A 25,055-nucleotide genomic window follows, 5' to 3' on the forward strand; every position below is an offset into this window, starting at 1 on the left:
ATGCTGGCCAGCATCACCAGGAACTGCGGTGTCCTCCTTCACCCTTAGCTTTGTTCCCCCACTCTCCCCTTTCATCGCAAGTCCACGTAGCGCTGGGAAGGCCACAGCCTGCCCTCAGCAGGAGGCTCATATGAGGCCAGAATGCGTGGCCACCTGACAATGGTCGAACCAACGCTTTTACAGCTTTCATGAAACAATGTGTGATTAAAAATGGAGTTTAGGATAGTGACTTAGAATTAATATTTGTTTTGTCATGTTGTTTTCTAACAAATGCAGTTAAACGATTAAAGGAAGCAGTCACATGACAGCCTGCATGCTCTGCATTAGTGTGACCTCTGACAAAATGACCCCTCGGCAACTCGCTTGACCAAAAGGAATTCCCTGCACTTCCGGGAACTCGCTGGACCAACGGGAACTCGCTGGACCAACGGGAACTCTCCAGACTCAGCATGACTCCTGCCCCATTTTGCATCAGGCCACTTTGCAAGTTAGAAAAACCCTGCAAGCCGTTGCAGCATTTAAAACAAATTATCTTAACATCCTTGTGAGCCGTATAATATATATATTTTAAAATCAACATCCCACTTGTGCTATCAGCAGCTAAGCAAATAGGTGACGCAGGGATGACTTGGAGAAGTGACACCATAGACCTCATCCCGCTGTCCTTTAAAAAGCTTCTCTTGCTAAACATTTTACATTTAAACTTCTACGCTAGAGTGGTTCTCACTGACTCTGTCTACACGTTACGCAATCCAAGCTGTGAATTTATTAAATTCTATTTTGCGCCATTGCACGTTGGCCCCATCTCCTCTTCTACAGAAACCGCTTATTGATCTTGGGAGGCCATGTGGGAAGAAGACCCCAGCTCTCAGCAGCGCTGGCACCGTGACTAGAGTCAGGCAGGAGCCCACTGAGCCCACGGCACCTCCACATCTCTGAGCAACGTAGTTTTTTTCTGATGTTGATTTCCACTTTGTTCTCATGGGATTAGCCCTTTATGCCATTTCATTGTTGTGCAGGCAATCGGAGTTTTTACAAAGTATGTACGTACGTTTAACTTTTTTAGCACCGTACGTAGCCAACCGTGTCAATCGGGGGTGTTCGGATGCTGATGCAACACAAGGGGGCGGGGCGTGGCAATAAAACAAAGATGGGGGCCACGTTCGGGCCTTTCACGGCATCCAGCGGCCCATTAAGCAGCCAATTCTCCGTGCGACGAGAGGGAGCTCGAGCGAGCCCCTCTAGAGCATAATTTAGCCTACACCTCCACGCCGGCCAGATGTCTTGGAAGAGGTGGGAGTACCCACGCTTTACCCCGCACGCGACCTGCCGTCATACTGACTGCTGTGGTACCCATTTTAATTAACTGGGTGGACGGAGGTGGCCTGGGCATGGGGTGAAATGTAAGAAACGTTTCCTCATTGTTTAATTCGCTCCATGGCGCCCAGCGCGCTGACGCATCGCGCCATGGCAGCATCCCTTGCAGAGGGCACAAAGGGACATCGCGAAGCCGCTCAGCTGGCCACCCGCAGACATGCGCCTCTGAAGCATCTCCCGTGGCTGTCTTTGAGGTGGCTCGAGCTGGCGGCGAGCCGGCTTCAAGGGCGAGTTGGTCGTCACTTTGCGAGCAGAAGGTGTGAGCACTAGCAAGCTTCACTTCAGAGGGATATTGCGTGCTCCCCGCCCCCCGCCCCCCAGCGCGCTGCTGGACACTCATGGAACCGATGCTATCCCACGGGGCAGGGACGGACATCTAAAGGTGCAGATCCTCCACCTGGCACAAATGATAAAATTAATTCTCTAAAAAAGGGCAGACTGCCACCCTGCACTGCTCTGGCAAGGGAGCGCTGGACACAGGGCGGCGGTACGCCATGTTGGTCCGGTTGTGTGGGCCGCTGAGCGTTCTCCCCTCACACCCTGGGGTTTCCCTGGGTGTCATATTTTTTATCCCACGTGTGAAACACTCGTGGAAAACTTCCCAACGCTCGGACCATCCCGAAAAGGTCTGGAGACTCAGCGAGGCATGCAGGGTTAAATAAATGACATTCACATTATTGGCATCGTTCAAATACCAGTACAGGTAGGATTCCATCTTTCCCAATAATTCTGGCGACTTCTAAACCAATGCTTCGCTTTACACTTGTAACGTTACATTTTTAGAGGGTGACACTTGGACACTATTTGTGAAGTTTAACAAGTAACCCATTAATATGATTGGCAATCATATTAATGGGTTGCTGAGCGTTGTGTGGTGGATGAGACTCCACAGATGGGGTCGATCGACTGGGTTTGGGGGGGGGGGTAAACTTCTGCGATTGTCTGCGTTGCAACGTGGGGGGCCAAGCATGAGCGGCAAGGCCAAGCGCGCACACACGGGGGAGCCAGGAGGGGCGGTGAGCGGATTCCTGCCTCAGGGCTTCCACACCAAAGCTCTGCCATCTTGGATTTCACTCCTTCCATAGGTGCAATTGTGAACAAAATAAAATAAGCGAATAGAGTACAAGTCAGCTGTTACTGGAGTTAATCGTTCAACTTATTTGCGAAATGTTTCTTATTTTTGCACGTGGCTTAAGCGAGTAGCAACTTACAGATCTATATACACGCTTGAAAGCGGCTGAAAGAGTGCCAATTGCGCATGGTGTAGTAGCTTTGGCTTGGACGACGTTATTTCCTCCAAGAGAATTGCCGTGTATGATGGCGACCACGAGGTTTCTGGTCGAAACCCAGCAGGCATCGTCACCCTTCTGACACAAGAACAAAGTTGCCACGTGATATTTTGTCACCGCCTGACAGAGGAAGATCAGAGCCCAGAGGAAGGGTGGCGCGCCCCACAAGGAGGTGGCGAATCGACCTCACGGTGCTTCGGGCAGAGGCAGAGCTATTGGGGCTGCAGGGGCGGCCTCGCTTAAGAAGCGTGCCAGCCGAGGGTGCCGCTCGCTGCGCCGCCAGATCCCTCGGGAAGGTGCTCAATTTTCGTTAAACAGTCATGACGGAGAGCCGATCCACGACAGCCACAGTCCGGTATCTCTGTAGCGTGCATACGCTGTTACCATGGTTCACAAGATGATTAGTACAAGCGGTGTGCACGGCTGAGTTTTAATCTAGAACCCAGAGCGTGAAGCAGGAGACTGCATCACGGCCCCTGGTGCTGCTTTAATTGCAGCAAGGGCCCAGGTGGACTGTGTGGTTACGTGTGTGGACCGCGTGTGGTGCGAGTGTCATGCGGGTGTGGTGCGTGGGTGTGGTGCGTGTGTGTGGTGCGTATGTGTGTCGCGTGTGGTGCTCGTGTGATGCGTCTGGTGCGTGTGTGGGCCATGTTTGGTCCGTGTGTGGTGTGCGTGTGTGGGTCGCGTGTGGTGCGTGTGCGGTGCGTGTGGTGCGTGTGCGTGTGTGTGTGTGGGCCGTGTGTGGTGCGTGTGGTATGTGTGTGAAACACGCGGCATGGCAGCGCGGAATTGGTTGTGCGGTGGTTCGTGCTGCATTTCGCTACGAGTCTGGCGACTCGAGTTAAATTAACGCTCACGACCAATAACAGTGCCAGATATTTGAACTGGTCCTGGGCCTCACCGAGGTTTGACTCGGTCTCAAATGAGTACCTCGTTCGGTGTGTAAACATTCGCACTGGGGGGAGACAAAGGCGTGGCGTTGGCCACGCAACCCCTCGTGCGCTGTGCCGGCCTTCAATGGGCACTGCTCGCTAACAGCACTTGTCCGAGCAGCGTGTTGAGGCTACACGGGGAGTCTCTGCATGTGTGCGTGGGAGCGTACCTGTGTTTGTATTCTGTGCAGGCCACGGAACCACAAAATCTGTCCACGGCGAAGCTCTCGCTCTGCGTGATCAATCTCCTCCTCGTCCTCCTCCTCGTCCTCGGGAATATCGTCCTTGTGCGTGCCGTGCCCCGCCTCCTTCAGGAAGTGGAGGTGCGCCGTGGGGATGCTCGAAATGAGCTGCGGGAGAGCGGCATCACCGCGGCACGGGGGCGCACAGTGACTCATACAGTAACTGACACGGTGACTTACACGGTGACTGTCACGGTGACTCGCACCGTGACTGGGACGTTGACTCATACGGTGACTGGCATGGTGACTCACATGGTGATTCACACGGTGACTGACACGGTGACTCGCACGGTAACCGGAGCTATAATGTAGACTAAAATGTAGACTGTAGCCTGGCTCTTAACCTCGGTGAGCGTACTGGCAGTCTATAATTATAGACTATAATTATAATTATAGACTATAATTATAGACTGCCAGTACACTCACCCAGGACACTCAACCAGCTTCATAACCATTGCTACAGTCGACATTATAGACTGCCAGTACACTCACAAAACTTAATAACCAGGTTACAGTCTACATTAGAGACTGCCAGTACACTCCGATTAAAAACCAGGCTACAGTCTACTGTCTACATCAGCGTTTTTTTTATTATTATTTTATTTTTTATTATTTTTCTAACTACGTGACTTTACTGAAAGAACCAAAGAATATTTGGTTGCTGTTGCTCTCATTCCGATTCGGTTGCTTTAACACCTGATTTCTATTTGCTCGGTGTTTGTTGTGCTCAGTATTCATCACGTTTATGTCTCTGTCATGTTGGTGACCCTGGTCAGTCGCTATCGCCAATTTGGTGGCTTCAGTTCTCACTTGGCTGGACCGCCTCTCCCGCCACTGACCGCCTCTCCCGCCACTGACCGCCTCTCCCGCCACTGACCGGCTCTCCCCCATGCGGATGGCTGTGTGTGTGGGGAGGTTTGATCCTGTTACCGGGGAGCGATGCGTGCACCGTTCGTGGTGGTTACCTGTCCCCACAGCAGCTCGCCCAGTGACAAGAAGACGCACCACAGCCATTGGTCGAACTTGAGGCCTGTACAGCTGAAGGGTTTCCCACCAAACTGCACAATGACAATCTGTACACATCATACAGCCACGGTTAGGTCAATGCTACGTCATTAATATTAAATAAGTTATCTGTGTCCCGATATCATAACGCACGATTTAAAAACTATTGCCATATGTAGACTTTTTTCAGTTAGGTGATGTAATGCAACGATCAGGACAAATTTGTGTTTGAAGACCGTCCACCACCTGACATAGCCAAAACAATAAAATTGTTTAGTGTTCAAGAGTTTAACGCGCCAATTATTATCGTTCACTGGAAAGTTCAATAACGATCCCGCAACCATAGCAATTAACACAAATAAATTATGCCTAATAATATCGTCTGTGAAAATCACCGTGTCAAGGTATTGCCACACCGATGGAATTGGTTCGACGCAGATGACCAATGGAGCTCACTGAGAAGAAACAAACGGTTAATGGGCTAACTCCAGTGGCCCCCGAGTATTGCTCGCTACCGAGTAGCGCTTATAACAAAAGTGCCCGTAAACCAATCGCGCAACTTTTAACAGCGCATGGCAAACGCTCTGAGATGAGACGAAGGCAACGTGTCGCGTTCGCCCCCCGCCCCCACCCCTCCCCCTCTCGGAGGCACGACCTGGATGATAAAAGTGCCGACGACGATGGAGCAGAAGATGGGGTTGCGGTAGATGCCCTCGAAGACGTTGCGCTCCCCGTGGATCTTGCGCGCGTTGATCTCGTTGAAGAGCTGCATGAGCACGAAGGTGTTGAACACGATGGTGTAGTGCTCCGAGGGCGGCGCGTGCAGCGGCGCGTTGCGCCCGCTGTCCACGTCAAACAGCGTCTCGCCTGAACACGAAGCCCACAACGATGAAGCCCACAAGGACGATGACGACGACGACAACGACGACAGCAGCAGCGTTCGTCAACCGTTCAGTGTTATGGCACGCATCGAGCTGCGCGCCGGTGTCAATAGCGAACACGCTCAACTCGCAGTCCTGACGTCGCCGGTTCGACTCCATCTCCCGGCGAGGCAGTTGGCTCAGCCGAGTCGAGTGCACACCCGAAAATCCGACCCACTGTTACCACGGCAACCGTTCATTCTTTCTCGGCAATATATATTTTTTGTTATTCGTAAATCTTGAACTTAAAGTGACTGCTACTTCAAATATCGTTTCCCGTTAATTACCGCTATCATTGACGGCCCTTACAATTGGCGCTGCCTGTGTTGTCTGTGAAAAATGAGCCACCTCTCACGCCGGTTTCCCCTTTTGTTGCCTCGCGTAATGTTCCCGCAGTTTATTATTTCAGCCTTACTTTTGACAGATCTTCACTGCGACGCGATAAATCTTTAGGAATGAGGTGATGAGAGCCCTTTCTCAGCTGCAAATTAAAGTGATTAGTTTCTCTGGGCTGACACGTTTGTCACACCTTCTGAAGAATGGGACGCTAAACAAAGCAAAGGAGTCGCTCAGCTCCATTTCGACGAAGCTGTCAATAATGGAGACACTGTACTAACATTACCATGATAATTCGGGGAGTGGTTACAGTGGTTAGTGCACTGCACTATGCAACCAGATGTCTCAGTTTGACTCCCAGCCACCACTAGCATCAGTGGCGAGTGATACGTGAAACGGACCTGAATCCCATAATTCACAAACGTGTATTGGCCAGCGTGGTGAAGTATGGTCAAACAACTCCCATGCCCGACACAGCACAGAGAGGTCTCCATCAAGCAGTGCATCGACAAGGAACTGTTGTAGTATATATCTTTAAATTATCGCCATAATTAACCTAACAATGTACTAACCCTTGAGGTCCTTACTTACGCTGAGCTAACGGAGTGTTGATGGGCTTGAAGTGAGACTGAAGACGCATGTTTATGATGTAGCTTCACTCGCCGGTATGTTGTTACTCGCTTTCAGAACGCTAACGTGTTTCTAATCAATTTGCACTTCTTACAGCACCTTCACACTTGTTGCCCATTACTCTTTTTCTCCGATGCAACTATTCACAATCTTTTAATTATAATATTTAAATATATATTTTTTGCTTTTTTTACATTTCCGAAACAACAACCACCAATCGGAGCCCAAACAGCGGGCGTGTGCGCGAGGGACGTCACCGTCGCCACCGCGGTCGGCGGAGAGCGGTACCGGTGAAGAGCAGCGTGAAGATGACGGTGAGTTGGTAGACGGCGTGGCCCAGGATGTTCTTCATCATGGTGCGCGAGATGAGCGGCTTGTTGCGCCCGTACGGCCGGCGCAGGAGCAGCGCCTCGGTGGGCGGCTCGGTGGCGAGCGCCAGTGACGCGAACGTGTCCATGATGAGGTTCACCCACAGCATCTGCACCGCCTTGAGTGGGGAGTCCTGGGCACGAAAAAGACGCGGGCAGATCGGCTTACCCCCCCCCCTCCTTCGTCGGCAACACCGCGCAAGGCGCCGCAGAAATAGAAACACGTTCGCCGAGCTTGAAGTCGAGAGGAGCCGAGGCTGCACACGGTCGAGGGCGCCTCTCCAGCTCGGGCACGCGGGGGGTTCAGAGAGAGAGGGGCCCACCTGCGTGATGCAGGCCCCCGTGAAGGCCACGATGACGGCCACCACGTTGACCGTGAGCTGGAACTGCAGGAACTTGGAGATGCTGTCGTAGACGTTGCGCCCCCACATCACCGCCTTCACGATGGAGCTGAAGTTGTCGTCCGTCAGGATGATGTCCGACGCCTCCTTGGCGACGTCGGTGCCCGCGATGCCCTGGTGGGCACAGACGGGCATGCAATTCCGCCCGTAACCCTCGCCGGTAAAAGTGCACAGCCCTGCAGTAGCAACTCCGGAGGCTATTTGACCTACACGTCCACGCCGGCCGGACGTCCAGGAAGAGCCACCGCACGTGACCTGCCGATCGACAGACCGTGGCGAACTCATTGCTGCAAGGGTGAACGTTGCTTTAGCCGCCGCACCAGGAGCTCAAATCGAACTGCCGGCTTCTGGATTGCAAGTGCAGAGCGCTCACTGTGGCAGGATCCCTTAACCTGTCATGGTCGGGTTACTTCAAGCAGTACGTCAGGCGGGCACTGCTTATACGGTCGTCCCGTAACGACGGCGAATAAAGCCTCACGCCAATCTAAATTCTGTTTTTATGACGCAAAGAAAGCGTTCTTTTGGATTCATAAATCATTCAAAGGCAACTGTGCTGCAGAAACATGGCGGGACACAGGCTTTACAGGCAGATCTCTAATTGGCATGTTTGGCTACGTACAGTGCGGAAGAAGTTCAACATACTTAGATCTATCGAAATACAGAGCGGTGGTCACAGGCGGAGAACTATTAAATTCAACTATTTTTTTATTTTACCAGGTAAGGCCCACTGAGATATATTACTCTTAATCAGAAGCAACCTGGCCACAAATGATATCTCAACAAAGTGCTTTTTCACGTGGCAATTTATAGCAGCCAAATACTCTAAACGCATGTTGATTCCAAATGTAGAGGGAAAAAAAACGGAGAAAAATCCACGCAACCACGGGGAGAACATGCAAATTCCAAATATACAGCAGGCGTCAGGGTCGGGATCTAATCCACGACCTCCTGTATACCAGGTGAGGCAGTTAACATCTCGCCACCAGGGCAACCCACGTAAGAGGGAGGTCCTGGGCCTGGACTGGAACAGGACCCAACGGGGTAGTCACCATAACTTGCACACACGCCGTACAGAGACCACGTCGTGAAAGGCAAGAGGTTCACTGTGGGTGCAGGTGACACCCCAGGGGAGCTCACTCACATAGTCACTCACTTACTCAGTCACTCACTCAGTCACTCACTCACTCACTCAATTCCAGCGGCCACTCTGGGTACACCGGCTACTGTGTGAACATTCAAGACTCCTCTCTGGTTCCGTCAGCACAGGCTTTGTATTCTTGTATTTTGCATGTAATATCGCGAGCTTGGGGGGACAACGGCTATTGCAGAATCCCCGTAATGCGAATGAAAATGCGAATGAAAACGGCTAACCGGCAGTGAGGAACACACAGAGTTGGAATTGGTGAACCGTTGGGGTATTATCCATTACTGATAAATAAAAAGGTCATTCTGGAATTTCCAAACCTCGATATGTATATCTTACACAGGATTTTTTTATCATTATGATTAAACTTCTTTGCCCTGGAAAGCCTCAAGATTATTTTTCTGGAGAATGTTCCTGCCAAGATTCCGCAGGAGATGGCCGTGCGGCAATGCTGCTGCTGCTGCGTGTGCCCCATTGAGAAATTTGGAAATCACTTTTCAGCATTGGCCAATAGCAGTCACATTGCATGGTTTGTCTTTTTAGCTATGGGAGTAAACTGGAGAACCCGAAGGAACCCCACGCAGAGCGGTGGGGAAGGGGGAGAACATTCAAACGCCAAGCAGAAAGACACCCAAGTCAGGAATCGAACCCGGGTTACCGCTGCGCCACCACCCCGCTGTCCCCAGCAGCGTGATACCGCTTGGTTGATATTGTTCCTAAATATTCGTACATTTTTTTTAAACGTTCAACTTTGTCTGTGAGAAAGCATTCTGACCATATGGGAATAACAGAGCACACCGTTTGAGCTCCGGCTAAATGTTCACCACCCTCAGAAATCGGTCGCAAATTCAACTGGCACGGCTGATTCCAATCGTGTTGGCTGCCTCGCCAGAGGAAAGCGATTGTGAACAGGAGAATGGGAGGGGAGGGAACGGGAGGGGAGGGCCTCCCCCAACCCCCCCCCCCCCTGGATCCGCAAACTGCCTCCATGAAGAGTCTAACTACAAACATAGACCGTCGGAATGAGACAGACTAGTGGGAGTTGGGAAGCGGTCGTCTTTGGTCCGTGGCGTTTGCTTGGTGCAGCAGCAACAGAGCAACAACCGAGCAACAACCGAGCAGCAACCGAGCAGCAACGGAGCAGCAACGGAGCAGCAACAGAGCAGCAGGGGGCGCCGAGTGGCGGTCTCTCTCCGCTGTGGGCGGGAGCGAGCGCTTGCACGGCCATGGAAACTAACTCCAGTGCCAGCGATTTCAGCGCCTACACCGGTGCGTCAACATTTTCAATATGGAACACAGGCACGGGGTGCCAATAGGTTAACGGTGCCTCGCATTTTCTGTTTAATAAGTTACGGATTTAATGTTACTTGCGCAAACTTCATCGACGAGAGGTGTGTACGTACTCCCCCCGTTCTGCACTGGTGTCCTCAGGGGTTCTCCAGAGATAGAAAAACCTCAGAGCGGTGTGATTGGTCTTGGCCAAAACATCCCAATGCTAAAAATGTTACCTTCAAATGAATACAAAAAATGGGATTGCACAGCAGCTGCAGCAGCAGCAACAGCATCTCCCTCCTTCAAAAAACCTGGCAGGGCCCTCCTAACAAAGAGCCCTGAGCTACGGTTAGACTGTCCTGGGTTAACGAGGGTTGTAATACGAAATAATAATAAGAACAAAAATTAAAAGTCCATCTTCATTAGCAGAAACTAAGACTGTATGTGTTCATATAATAATAGTGTCGCACATTGTTCATAGTTTAAAGATAACTTGAACACTATTTGTCCATATCAGTATTTAGACGTGTAGCATTTTTTAAAATATTCTGTCAATTGACCATACTCTTTGGTTATTTCGTGACTTTACCGAAAGAACCAAAGAGTATGGATTCCTGCAGTCACGAAAGCTTCAAATCAAGATTATCAATTGACCAGTTTACTAAAGATGGCGCTTGAGACAGACACGTCTGTCTGCCGCAGGGACAGCTGTTGGTGAAAGGACACCACGAAGCACATTTCTTGGGTGCTCAGACTTCAGATTTCATCAGGACATTCCCTATTTTTACCGTGGGTTTGACCCAATAAGAGGCGTAAACCCCATTGGATTTAACGGTTAATCATCGAGCGCCATTGACACTGGACCAGCCACGTCGCCGCTTCATGACCCTTGCCAGTGCAACTCGCGTATATCGCCAGGCTCCAGAGGCATGAATTAACCATGGTCACACTCGACGAGCACTGTAACCGAGTGCTCCGCTAATTAAATGTCCTCGGGCTAATTGGCCACCGGTGGGTTTGAAACGGGCCAGACGCACGGACGGAGCGGGTAGCTGTGCTATGCCAACTTCGCCAAAGAGAGTGCAAACTTCCGGAGCTGCCACCTGACGTCCGTCCGCGATGGACGCCAATCTGCTCGGATGCTGTGATGCTCTTTTGCAACGTCACAGTATGTTCTTCGTTGCAGAGAAGAGTATACAGAATCAGTGAAATGTAAAAAAAAATGTCCTCTCAATTGGAGCTGCAGTGATTTGAAAATAACTCAATAACCGTGCATAATAAAGAAAAAGTATGTTTTTTAAGGGAGTGTTATTACCATAACAATTTTTTCTTCACTAGGTAAGTCCCACTGAACTGTGTAGCTCTTTTTCAGAAGCAACCTGGCCCCAAATGATAGCTCAACGGCTTATCATCATTTGGAGACGTATAGCAAGCAAATAATATAAATGCATGTTGATTCTAAATGTGGAGGGAAAAAACGAGAGGACCCAGAAAAAATCCACGCAGTCACTGGGGAGAGAGAAATGGAGAAAAATCCACGCGACCACGGGGAGAACATGCAAATTCTAAATATACAGCAGGCATCAGAGTTGGGATTGAACCCACGACCTCCTGCATACCAGGCGAGGAAGGTAACATCACGCCACCGTTGTGCTCCAAGATAACATCACGCCACATTGACAAACATGCAGTTTTTTTTTTCTACGTGTCCTTCAGCGCCACTGCCGATGCAGTATCACCAATAAATCTGTCGTGTTTTGAGAGCGTTAATGGGAGTAACCTGCTCGCTCGACGTGTTTTGCCTCAGCGTAGCTTCACATTGCGGTACAGTAGACGCACGAAGACACCACCACGCTTACATAAGAACATTTCCCATGTGCTACCGTCAGAAAAGAGGAAAATTCCACTGTGTTTAAAAATATTTTGTTTTCCTACCAAAATCGCTGTTAAGGATAACAGCAGAAGAAGCAGTTGCCCCGCGCACCAGAGAAGTCTAAATTTATACCACATGCAAAAGACGGAAGGGCCGCGAGGGGATTGTGCGATTCCAAAACCAATTATGCATAGTGTCAACAACCGGCCTTGTAAGGTCAAACCACTTTATTTAGCTGAGATCATGACCATGTATTGAGAGCAGGAAGAGAAGTCTTACGGCTGCACAGTGGTTCCACCCCACCCTATGGATTCTACCGCACGGTGTAGTCCGAGCTGTGGTTACCGCATCTCAAGCACCAGTAGCAGCTGGCATGTGGTGGTGGAGCTGTGCTGGGTATCACAGCAGCAAGCAATGTCCACTGGAATAAAGGGGACCGCGGTGGTGAGATGTTAACTCCCTCACCTGGTATACAGGAGGTCGTCGGTTCAAACCTAACCGGGTCCTCCGGTTTTTCCCTCCACATTTATAACTAACTTGCGTCAGGGTATTTGGCTACTGCTATAACATTTCCACGTGATAAGCCACTTCACTCATCTATCATTTGTGGCCAGGTCGCTTCTGAAAAAGAGCTATATGGCTCAGTGGACCTTATCTGGTAAAATAGAAACAGTTTACAGTTTAAATAGTTGTCCTGCTCCGACCTCTTCACCAACGCACACGGGCCAGCGTGGTAAAGTATGGCCAAACCCCCACGATCGACACGGCATGAGAAGGCCTCAATCTAGCAGTGAATTGCGAAAGGTGTGTAATTTACGACGTTTTAATCATACCGAGGAAATGGAGTGATGAAGTCAGCTCGTGTGCAGGTGCTCAAATGATGTTTACGTCACAGGATAGTGTGAGATATGCCTTCATCACCAGCAGTGGATTGACTATGGCGACGGCGATGACAACATTTTGATCAAAACGATCAAAAACGTGGAATGTCAACAAAAAAACGAGTGAACAAAAACTGAAAAGTGCTCAAAAGGGAGCATGGAGAGACGGAAGCAGGAAGCCAGTGATTGTAGAACGTGCGGTAAAAGCCAAAAATAAATTACGAATCGTGACACACTGGGCTGGGGAAAATCTGCGCGTTAAGTAAAAACTCCGTTTAAAAAAGCACAACTTACTAGCGGGGGAATTTCGATTTAAAGCTTTCGTGATTGCAGGTATTCATCTTCTTGGTTCTTTCGGTAAAGTCACGTAGAAGGGAAGTTATAAAATAATAAAAATAAAACATAACAAAATAATTCTCACGACGTTTCGACCACAACGCAAGCAGCCGTCCTCAGGTGAAGACCAGGTCTGTCTGGGAGACAGCGTCTGAATGAAACACCACCACGCTTGGAGCGTATATTTAAGCTGGGTTGGAAGGGGGGGAAGGGCGCCTTGACAAAAGAATTTGCATATCAAGAGGAATTTAGCATATTTATGGGAAATGTAGGTATGTGATTAGTACTACTTGTGAAATGCGTAGGAGGTGGGCAGGGGGTTTCAAAGTCATATTATGGCCGTGCATTATGCAGGATTAGCAGCATCAAAGGTGACTTTCAGACCGCAGTCCACTCACTGGCATGACTATATATCTTGTATTCTCCGCAGGGAATGGATTCTTTGCTCCGCTGCAAGTCTCCTACTACCACTCTTCCATTGACATATTTCGTTGCTTCCTCTTAGTATCTTTCACTCGACGGTCAATGGTATAGTGTATAGCAGATTGTATAATAATAAATAGTATAAAATTGTAATGTTTAATACAATGTATAAGGGAATATATAGTATCGTAGTTGTATAGTGAACATACAGCAGTGTGATATACAGTAGGGTGGATAGAATAATGCATAGTGTAATATTACACTATGTATTATTCTAAGGTATAGGGTGGTGTATAGTAATACAGTATATAATTTAATGTTGGGTTTGTCTATGGCAGCATATAGTACGGGATAGACCCGTACTATATGCTGTAAGGGAAAAAGTTTCGCTGGAAGCATATTATATTTTTTGCGACATAGAATTGTAATGTATTACTTACTGTTAGTAGCTCAGCTTATTGGAGAGTATAATTAGTATACTGATGATACTATGTAGTTTATACTTTAGTTTTTTACGTGGTTGTTTAATCACTGCAGCTACATACTATTAACATTCCTTCCCTTTATTAATGCTACCTCTATCCCCTCCCTTTGATGCTGCTAATCCTGCATAATGCACAGGCATAATATGACTTTGAAACCCCCCCGCCCACCTCATACGCATTTCACAAGTAGTACTAATTACATACCTACATTTTACATAAATATGCTAAATTCCTCTTGATATGCAAATTCTTTTGTCAAGGCGCCCTTCCCCCCTTCCAACCCAGCTTAAATATATGCTCCAAGCGTGGTGGCGTTTCATTCAGACGCTGTCTCCCCGACAGACCTGGTCTTCACCTGAGGACGGCTGCTTGCGTTGTGGCCGAAACATCGTGAGAATTATTTATTATGTTTTATTTTTATTATTTTATTACTTCCCTTCTACGTGATTTTACCGAAAGAACCAAGAAGATAGTAGCGGGGGATTACAATTTTAATTTCAACCTCGACCAGATGGGGAGGGCGACAAGACTCTCACCATGGCGAAGCCGACATCGGCCTTCTTCAGTGCCGGCCCATCGTTGGTTCCGTCTCCTGTGACGGCCACCACCTGGCGCTGCTCCCCAATGGTGCTGTCGATGATACCTGCCACAGAGGAGACGATCTGTGTTATTGGAGAACTGCGGCTCTTTGCGTTTGGACGAGATCGACGGATAACGGCCAATCGTGATGATTATTCTTATTAAATCGATAGACGTAGAGCTGCATGCTAAGAACACACGAGTGAGTTCGCTTTTGACACGGAAGTACATCGCAATGGTAGTTATTGTATGGCAGTCCGACAGTGGCCTGCAGCATCCTTCACATCACAAACTACAGATAATGGGGAGCAGAGGGGCAGGGGTGGGGGGTCAGTGGCCAGGGGGGGCCGCTGTAATTAATTGTTGAATCAAAGCAGGCATTGGCTCGGCTGCACCTTCACGTTTTCTCACCTTGCTAAGACAACGACCGCTTTGTCTCACGGGTGATCGATGAAACAATCACGCGACTTAGAAGAGGCACAGGGGACAAGCGGGTGAAGGAGCAGTTAGCTTGCCTCCGCCGCTCAACGGGAACGCGACGCCGAGATATGCGAGCGTTTTGCCGCACAGGCCCCACTATCGGTACCGCGCTAACGGTACCACGCTAACGGTACCCTGCTAACTCTACCCCGCTATGGGTACCCCGCTAACGGTACCACGCTAATGGTACCCCACTATCGGTACCCCGCTAATGGTACCCTGCTATGGGTACCCCGCTATCGGTACCCCGCTAACGGTACCCCGCTACGGGTACCCCGCTATCGGTACCCCGCTAACAGTACCCCGCTATGGGTACCCCGCTATCGGTACCCCGCTAACGGTACCCCGCTATGGGTACCCCGCTAACAGTACCCCGCTATGGGTACCCCGCTATCGGTACCCCGCTAATGGTACCCCACTATCGGTACCCCGCTAACAGTACCCCGCTATGGGTACCCCGCTATCGGTACCCCGCTAACGGTACCCCGCTATGGGTACCCCGCTATCGGTACCCCGCTAACAGTACCCCGCTATGGGTACCCCGCTATCGGTACCCCGCTAACGGTACCCCGCTATCAATACCGTGCTAACGGTACAACGCTATCGGTTCCTCTCTAACGGTACCCCGCTAACGGTACCCCACCAATGGTACCGCGCTATCGGTACCGCACTAACGGTACCACGCTATTGGTACCCCGCTAACGGTACCCCGCTAACGGGACCCCGCTAACGGTACTGCGCTATCGGTACCGCGCTAACGGTACCACGCTATTGGTACCCCGCTAACGGTACCTCTCTAACGGTACCCCACTAACGGTACCCCGCAAGTTATGACTGCGGGTGTAAATCAACCGTCAGCTCCGCTGCCGCCTACTGTGGGCCACAAGAGATCACCTGACGCCATTCACAAGAGTAGGGGGCCCATTGTGTGCCAGCGTCTTGGTCCAAATTGGAAGAATTTACCTGAAAAGTGCTGAGTGGGGATTACACACATCAGCACCATTGCCCCCCCCCTCCTTCCTACGTTGAAACTACTGGGGACTGTATCTATGTTCACAGGACCTCGCAATATCAGAGCCTTTATTGAAATTGCAGAAGGAGGAATTCGATGAGCTCTGAAGCTCTTTTTCACAGATGTCCGTTGCCGGCGGGTCAGCGAGTTACAACAGCAAACGATACAAACACATAAACGATAGCAGTGCAAAAGAGAGACAAAGGCAAGCAAGCCACTAAATAAAAATAATACCAAATGAGCTAAACCTGTATTATTGTTATTCTTATTATTGTGGCATCGATAAAGCCAGCTACACCGGCTCTCTCAGCTGCACCGCTACTCGTCACCGCGTCACCGTGCCCGTAACACCCTCCGTCTGACTGCATTGACCATTACTCGTAACACCGATGGGATACTGTACACTATGCCCACCTACGTATAGTCGCAAAAGCATTAATGAGTGTGCCAAAAGGCACATGCAGGACTCTCCCGTAAGAGGTTCTACGGTGGTGGGAGGCTGACTAATGAACATGCAGTGAGCGCGCTGGGCTCCCGGGATGTGTCCGAGAGTGAGGAGGGGGGTGATGTGTAAGTGAGCTGCATTAGCAAGAGGCATGGAAGCCACACATTAAATACTAAACCCTGCCCCCTGGCTCAACGCAGGTTCCCCCTGGGGCGGCTCCACGCATCAGCAGTCACACTCGACCGCACAGTGAATTCAAAACTGGAATCTGTAGCAGCACATCGAATATACATTTTGTGCAATGTTATGTACGGCAACGTATATTAACATTTGCAATCTGCAGCAACAATTACAGTGACCTTTAGCTAGTTGCGCCAAACTTTACATTAGAATAAAATATTATTCATTTTCAAGTACTAAATTAATTAATTGCCCCCATCGCAAGTAAAAAACAAAACAGAAGGGAAAAAGCCACCGCAGCAGTTGTACAGAATAAGATTCATAATATGTATTTATACTGGAGGAATCCGAATAGCTATGAAGTTATTTTTCACAGATGTCCAGAAGTGCGGCAGAGTCGTTCGAGCGGCTCCTCGCTCCGTCACGACCAGTGCTGCCGAGCGTCTCGTGAGGGACGGTGGAAGAAGCGCACCGAGAACCAGAATCGCTCGGCTGCACGCCGAGAAAGGGCAGCGGCACCACGGCGCGCAGGTCCGCGCTCGCACGACAAATCGCGCCACCGAGGTCGCTGTGCGTAAGCTCGGAGCAGGCTGCGCGCATCGCTAGGCCCATACCTTTGACGAGCGTGTGCTTGTCGGTGGGCGAAGACCGGGCCAGGACCCGCAGCTTGGGCCACACCTTGTCCAGGCGCTCCTGCTCAATCTGCCACGGGAGGTGACAACAAGGGAGCCGTGTACCGTAACCTCACCCCGTGGCGCGGCACCACGACTCGCTGTTGCGATTTCACTCAAGACGGATTCCCTTTTGGTAAAATGTTTACCACTGCGATTGTTTTGCTTCTAATGCTTGTCTCCTTTGTACCGTTATATTCACCACGTGAGCACAAATGAAACTGGATAACTTGCGTCGATCATTAGCACTTGATATTTACATTCGTGATGTAATGCATGTATCATGAACATAAGTGTCGAAACTAACTGCTGAAATTTTAGACCCTTGCACGCCTACCATTTACCAAAGCAATTGACGACGCTATCATGTCAGTTTGTGGAGAAAGAGGACCTCACCCCATGTTAGAGGTAATTTTTCAGAACTACTTGGAAAAATGCTTAGCCACAACAGAGATAAGCTATGTGCCCACTCGAGCAATGTCAGTCGCGTGAGAGTCATCAACTTGCTGGAGCCTAGTGTAATCGCCGGTACTGAACTTGGCATCAAGATTGAGCGTTGCTGGCTTAGCGCTCTGACCCCTGAGCCACAAGACCACAATCAACACGTTGACACAATGCACTCTGGACGTGCACGCACAGCTACGTACGCTGCAGCATCAGCTGACCATTTGTGTACGTTTGTGATGTTTGGACACACCAGATCCTTTTATTTGGTTCAACTCCCAATTATTTATCTGTAAACGTAAGACAGCAGATGAAATATAAAATATGTATCTAACTCAAACAGCAATTATTGAGTACACAGGATTTCAAACAGCAATTATTGAGTACACAGGATTTCGTGGCATTCCACGTGGGGCACTTAAGACCTGACACAGTGCGACATACTGATAACAGTGCTCTTTAACACAGTAGGCTTTCGCGACCAATATTATCCATAATACAGGTTTTTTTTGGGTGAGCTCGCGTAAATATAAATGTTGTTAAACCCGACACCACCTGACACAGCCATGCAGTAAGGGTTGTCACGTAAACAATCGCGCCAATTCGTTACTCCTTGAGCACACCGGTGTGTTGGGAGACGAAGCCCATGACATTTACAATTCGAGTACGACGTTTCGCCAGTAATTAGATGATGCTCATTGTAATCACTGGCCAAACATGGTACTTGAATTGTAAATGTTGTGGTTTTACTCTCCAAAACACCAGAGAGCTGTACTAGTGACGAATTGCAACGGTTTGTTTACGTGACAAACCTTACTAATTGGCTGTGTCGGGTGGTAGCGGGTTTAACGACACATTTATATTTACACGATCTAACCCCAAAAACCTCTATTATGGAAATCAGTGCTCTTATCGAACCGACTAAAGCTGGACAGACCCATGCCTTGTTACTAAGGTTTCATTGAAGAATGAGTTACCATTAGCAATGTGCTCTTTAAAACATTTAAAGATGCTTAAGCATTGAAGCATAAACCTTGACAGCACACCACCTTTAGGCCTTGCAACATAAATTATATAATAACAGACGAACGTATGTATGTTGACCTTCTTTCGCACTGTATGTAGCCAACCATTCCAATTGGAGGTATGGGGAAAGGACGATAAACTAAACACAAAAAGTAGTTCTAAATAAATTAACTTTCCATCTAGATTTTAAAATGCATAGCTCCAGTGGCTTCCTAATATTGGAAGGGAGAGCGTTCCAGACGGCCATAGAAGCGCATCCGAAAGTGAGCGATGCAGTGACCGTCTTTGTTTGATGTCTAGCCAAAAGCCGCTGTGAGGATGACCGGAGTTCGCGTGATGATTTATGTTCCTTGACGAGATCAGCAAGGTGTTGTTGTTCAATTGTGGCAAACACTTTGTATGTAATCAGTGCGACATTATACCAATGCAGGGAAAGGCCTTTGCTAAAGTTGCGGGAAATGAAAACTGGTAAAACATTAGCCTTGCGAAATATGAATATTTTATCAATTATATTGCAGTGTTCATGACTAAGGTGGTGAATTTGTTAACCGCTGCCATCGCGACTCCAAAATAAGCGGTGTGAAACGTTACCGCGATGAATGTGCGACGGCGCGGAAGTTTGAGCGTGTTTGTGTACACGAGGGATCGCGTAGACGCGGCGTCAGGGACGTTCCACCGCAATGTTCACACCCTCCTCACAGCCGCGGCATCGTCAACGCCGAGCGTGTCTCCTCCTCCTCCTCCGCCAAACCACACGCGCATCCACGGGGATTTGCGTATCAGATATTTTAAGTACCGTAAAGTGTTACCGATCTTGGGGCTTTTTTTGCATATTACCAACCTTGCCGCATAATATGTGCATAAAGGTTAAAACCTATTCTTATTTTTCATCATTTTTGATACTGGCAAAAAAGTCCCATAGATATAATAAGTGTGGATGCTATGAATTAATAGGCCCTGATTCATGCATTTTTATCAACTATAAGCTATTTAAGTTTCACCAGGTAAAGCCAACTTATCTACATAGCTATTTTTCATAAAGCGACATGGCCACAATTGATTGCTCAACAAAGTGGTTTATCTTGTGAAAAATGTATAGCGGCCAAATACTGCTTGGAGGTAAAAACTAGAGGACCCACGGAGAGAACACGCAAACTCCAAATATAGAGAGGTCGGGATTGAACCCACAACCTCCTGCTTACCAGGCGAGGGAGTTAACATCTCGCCACCGTGACACCACCTTTTAAAAAAGGCGCTTGCAATAATAACACTGTGTAACAGATTTTTTGTTTTGTTCCTGGGTAGTAAGTATTATTTCCTAATTGCTTATGCCTCAAAAGTACATACAATGGCTATTATTCTCCACAAACTTTGCTTTTGTGACCAGGACAGGGATATTTTGAAATTGACCTATTTTCAATGAGAAAACAGGCGAATTTGTGTCTTTTCGTTCACATAACGTCTGAAAAAAATAACATATGAATAAAAATTAACATGTATTTACACTAAAGTAACACAAAAATGACTAGAAAAGATTTAGACACTAAGGTGCACTGCCACAGGCGGGACTGGCCACAGCGGACCGAGTTCTCTGTGGGGAGGAACAACGTCAAGTGAGAGCCACTAGTGGACCCCCGGAAGGTGCTGATGCCACCACTGTACATCAAATTGGGCCTTTTGAAACATTTTGTCAGAGCTGTAGATAAGGAGTCGGCAGCCTTCAAGTACCTTCAAGACTTTTTTCCTGAAGCTGTCTGAGGCAAAGGTCAAAACCGGTGTTTTCGTCAAACCACAGATGAAGAAGATCCTGGAGTGCAATGAATTTCCCAAGAAGCTTACTAGTAAGGAGAAAGCAGCTTGGAACAGCTTTGTCGCAGTGGTTTGTGGCTTCCTGGGCAATCACAAGTCGAAAACTGTTGAGCTGGTTGAGACTCTGGTGAAGAACTACAGCACAATGGGCTGTAGGATGTGCCTCAAAGTCCATATCCTTGATGCTCATCTTGATAAATTCAAGGAGAACATGGGAGCGTACTCGGAGGAGCAAGGCGAGTGCTTCCACCACGATATACTGGATTTAAACGCCGCTACCAAGGACAGTATAATGAGAACATGATGGGAGACTACATTTGGGGTCTGATTTTTGAAAGTGATTTACAGTATAATCGTCAATCTCAAAAAATTACTAATTTCTAAATCTTTTGTAGTATATTTTTGTATTACTTTAGTATAAATACATGTTAATTTTGATTCACATGTTTTTTTCTGACTTTATGTGAACGAAAAGACAAAAATTCGCCCGTTTTCTCATTGAAAATAGATACATTTCAAAATATCACTGTCCTGGTCACAAACGCAAAGTTTGTGGGGAATAATAGCCATTTTCTATACTTTTTAGGCATAAGCAAAATAACACTAACTACCCAGGAACAAAAATTGTGTTGCATAGTGTAATAATAACAACAAATCGAAGAACAAGAGTTAGAATTTGTACACTGTTGTGTCGAAATGCAACTGCGTCTAAAGATGCCGAACAAGGGTGAGGAACTGCATTCGGGAAGCGTACGGAACGAAGGCAGTGGCGGATGGGGTGATGACGGGGAATGAGGAGGGGAGAGAGGGGCCCAGGTGAGATTCCGCTGGAAATGGCTGTGACTCTGGAGTAGGGATTAATTCCGCCATCGTTCCACAAAATATTGGCAATTTTTCTTCACCAATGTATAAATCAAGAACATGAGCTGAGTGTTCATTATTACTATTATTATGATTGTTCAAAATTAGTTATTGTGCTACTAGATCTACATCTCATTGCGTATAAACTATGCAGTTCTTTCCTGCACGTAAATAATTAAGATTCTTACATCTGTGCTCGAGTCCCAAACCGTATGAGCTCGTTAAAACTTGACAGATCCACCCACACACTAACACCCATGTGCTTGCAAAATTGTTGTACAAACACGGACACATGCACAGACAATAAAAACAACGACCATGACTTAAAGCGAACACACACACAGCACTAAAAAAACACACACACACACAGCACCAACAAACACACACACACAGCACCAAACATACACACACACACAGCACCAACACACACACACAACACCAACATACACAGCCACACAGCACCAACACCCACACACACAGCACAAAATACACACACACACAGCACCAACACACACACACACAGCACCAACACACACAGCACCAACACACACACAGCACCAACACACACACACACAGCACCAACACACACACACACAGCACCATCACACACACACACACACAGCACCAACACACACACACAACACCAACACACACACACACAGCACCAACACACACACACAGCACCAACACACACACACACAGCACCATCACACACACACACAGTACCAACACACACACACAGCACCAACACACACACACAGCACCAACACACACACACACAGCACCATCACACACACACACAGCACCATCACACACACACACACACACAGCACCATCACACACACACAGCACCATCACACACACACACAACACCAACACACACACACACACAGCACCAACACACACACACACACAGCACCAACACACACACACACAGCACCAACACACACACACACAGCACCAACACACACACACACAGCACAAACACACACACACACACAGCACCATCACACACAGCACCATCACACACACACACACAGCACCATCACACACACACACAGCACCATCACACACACACACACAGCACCATCACACACACACAGCACCATCACACACACACACAGCACCAACACACACACACACAGCACCAACACACACACACACAGCACCAACACACACACACACAGCACCACCCACACACAGCACCATCACACACACACACAGCACCATCACACACACACAGCACCAACACACACACACACACAGCACCAACACACACACACACACCACCAACACACACACACACACACAGCACCAACACACACACACACAGCACCATCACACACACAGCACCAACACACACACACACAGCACCAACACACACACACACAGCACCAACACACACACAGCACCAACACACACACACAGCACCAACACACACACACAGCACCATCACACAAACACACACAGCACCAACACACACACACAGCACCAACACACACACACACAGCACCATCACACACACACAGCACCAACACACACACACACACAGCACCAACACACACACACACAGCACCAACACACACACACACCAACACACACACACACACAGCACCAACACACACACACACACACAGCACCAACACACACACACAGCACCATCACACACACACAGCACCAACACACACACACACAGCACCAACATACACACACAGCACCATCACACACACACAGCACCAACACACACACACAGCACCAACACACACACACACAGCACCATCACACACACACAGCACCAACACACACACACACAGCACCATCACACACACACACAGCACCAACACACACACACAGCACCATCACACACACACACACAGCACCAACACACACACACAGCACCATCACACACACACACAGCACCAACACACACACACAGCACCATCACACACACACACAGCACCAACACACACACACAGCACCAACACACACACACACACAGCACCAACACACACACACAGCACCAACACACACACACAGCAACAACACACACACACACAGCACCAACACACACACATAGCACCAACACACACAGCACCAACACACACACACACAGCACCAACACACACACACAGCACCATCACACACACACACACAGCACCAACACACACACACAGCACCATCACACACACACACACACAGCACCATCACACACACACAGCACCAACACACACACACACAGCACCAACACACACACACAGCACCAACACACACACACAGCACCAACACACACACACAGCACCAACACACACACACAGCACCAACACACACACACACAGCACCAACACACACACACACACAGCACCAACACACACACACACAGCACCAACACACACACACAGCACCAACACACACACACACAGCACCAACACACACAGCACCAACACACACACACACAGCACCAACACACACACACACAGCAGCAACACACACACACACAGCACCAACACACACACAGCACCAACACACACACACACAGCACCAACACACAGCACCAACACACACACACACAGCACCAACACACACACACACACACAGCACCAACACACACACACACAGCACCAACACACACACACAGCACCAACACACACACACACAGCACCAAAACACACACACACACAGCACCAACACACACACAGCACCAACACACACACACACAGCACCAACACACAGCACCAACACACACACACACAGCACCAACACACACACACACACACAGCACCAACACACACACACAGCACCAACACACACACACACAGCACCAACACACACACACACACAGCACCAACACACACACACACAGCACCAACACACACACACACAGCACCATCACACACACACACAGCACCAACACACACACACACACAGCACCAACACACACACACACAGCACCAACACACACACACAGCACCAACACACACACACACAGCACCAACACACACACACACAGCACCAACACACACACACACACAGCACCAACACACACACACACAGCACCAACACACACACACACAGCACCAACACACACACACACAGCACCAACACACACACACACACAGCACCACCACACACACACAGCACCAAAACACACACACACAGCACCAACACACACACACACAGCACCAACACACACACACAGCACCAACACACACACACACAGCACCACACACACCCACACAGCACCATCACACACACATACACAGCACCAACACACACACACACAGCACCATCACACACACACACACAGCACCATCACACACACACAGCACCAACACACACACACACAGCACCATCACACACACACAGCACCAACACACACACACACAGCACCAACACACACACACACACACAGCACCATCACACACACACACACAGCACCATCACACACACACAGCACCAACACACACACACACAGCACCAACACACACACACAGCACCAACACACACACACGCAGCACCAACACACACACACAGCACCAACACACACACACAGCACCAACACACACACACACAGCACCAACACACACACACACAGCACCAACACACACACACACAGCACCAACACACACACACAGCA

The 25,055-nt window shown here is 48.8% G+C and overlaps 1 protein-coding gene across 5 annotated transcripts in view; it reads right to left on the bottom strand.

The window, feature by feature from the left end:
* The window catches only part of LOC144943609 (plasma membrane calcium-transporting ATPase 2-like), a 232,812-nt gene that overhangs the window by 14,181 nt on the left and 193,576 nt on the right, over positions 1-25,055 (bottom strand). For 3 of the 5 annotated variants that reach the window (XM_078871216.1, XM_078871217.1, XM_078871219.1), the window contains exons 16-22: positions 17,225-17,312; positions 14,451-14,557; positions 7,423-7,614; positions 7,020-7,233; positions 5,501-5,712; positions 4,806-4,913; positions 3,769-3,948 (exon numbers count right to left, since the gene is read on the bottom strand). In XM_078871216.1, the coding sequence (XP_078727342.1) occupies positions 3,769-3,948; positions 4,806-4,913; positions 5,501-5,712; positions 7,020-7,233; positions 7,423-7,614; positions 14,451-14,557; positions 17,225-17,312 (1,101 nt within the window). The remainder of the gene's footprint in view (positions 1-3,768; positions 3,949-4,805; positions 4,914-5,500; positions 5,713-7,019; positions 7,234-7,422; positions 7,615-14,450; positions 14,558-17,224; positions 17,313-25,055) is intronic. The other 2 variants (XR_013639516.1, XR_013639517.1) reach the window with 1 other exon arrangement.

The sequence above is a fragment of the Lampetra fluviatilis genome, chromosome 32, assembly GCF_964198595.1.
Source record: "Lampetra fluviatilis chromosome 32, kcLamFluv1.1, whole genome shotgun sequence".
Taxonomy (NCBI): domain Eukaryota; kingdom Metazoa; phylum Chordata; class Hyperoartia; order Petromyzontiformes; family Petromyzontidae; genus Lampetra; species Lampetra fluviatilis.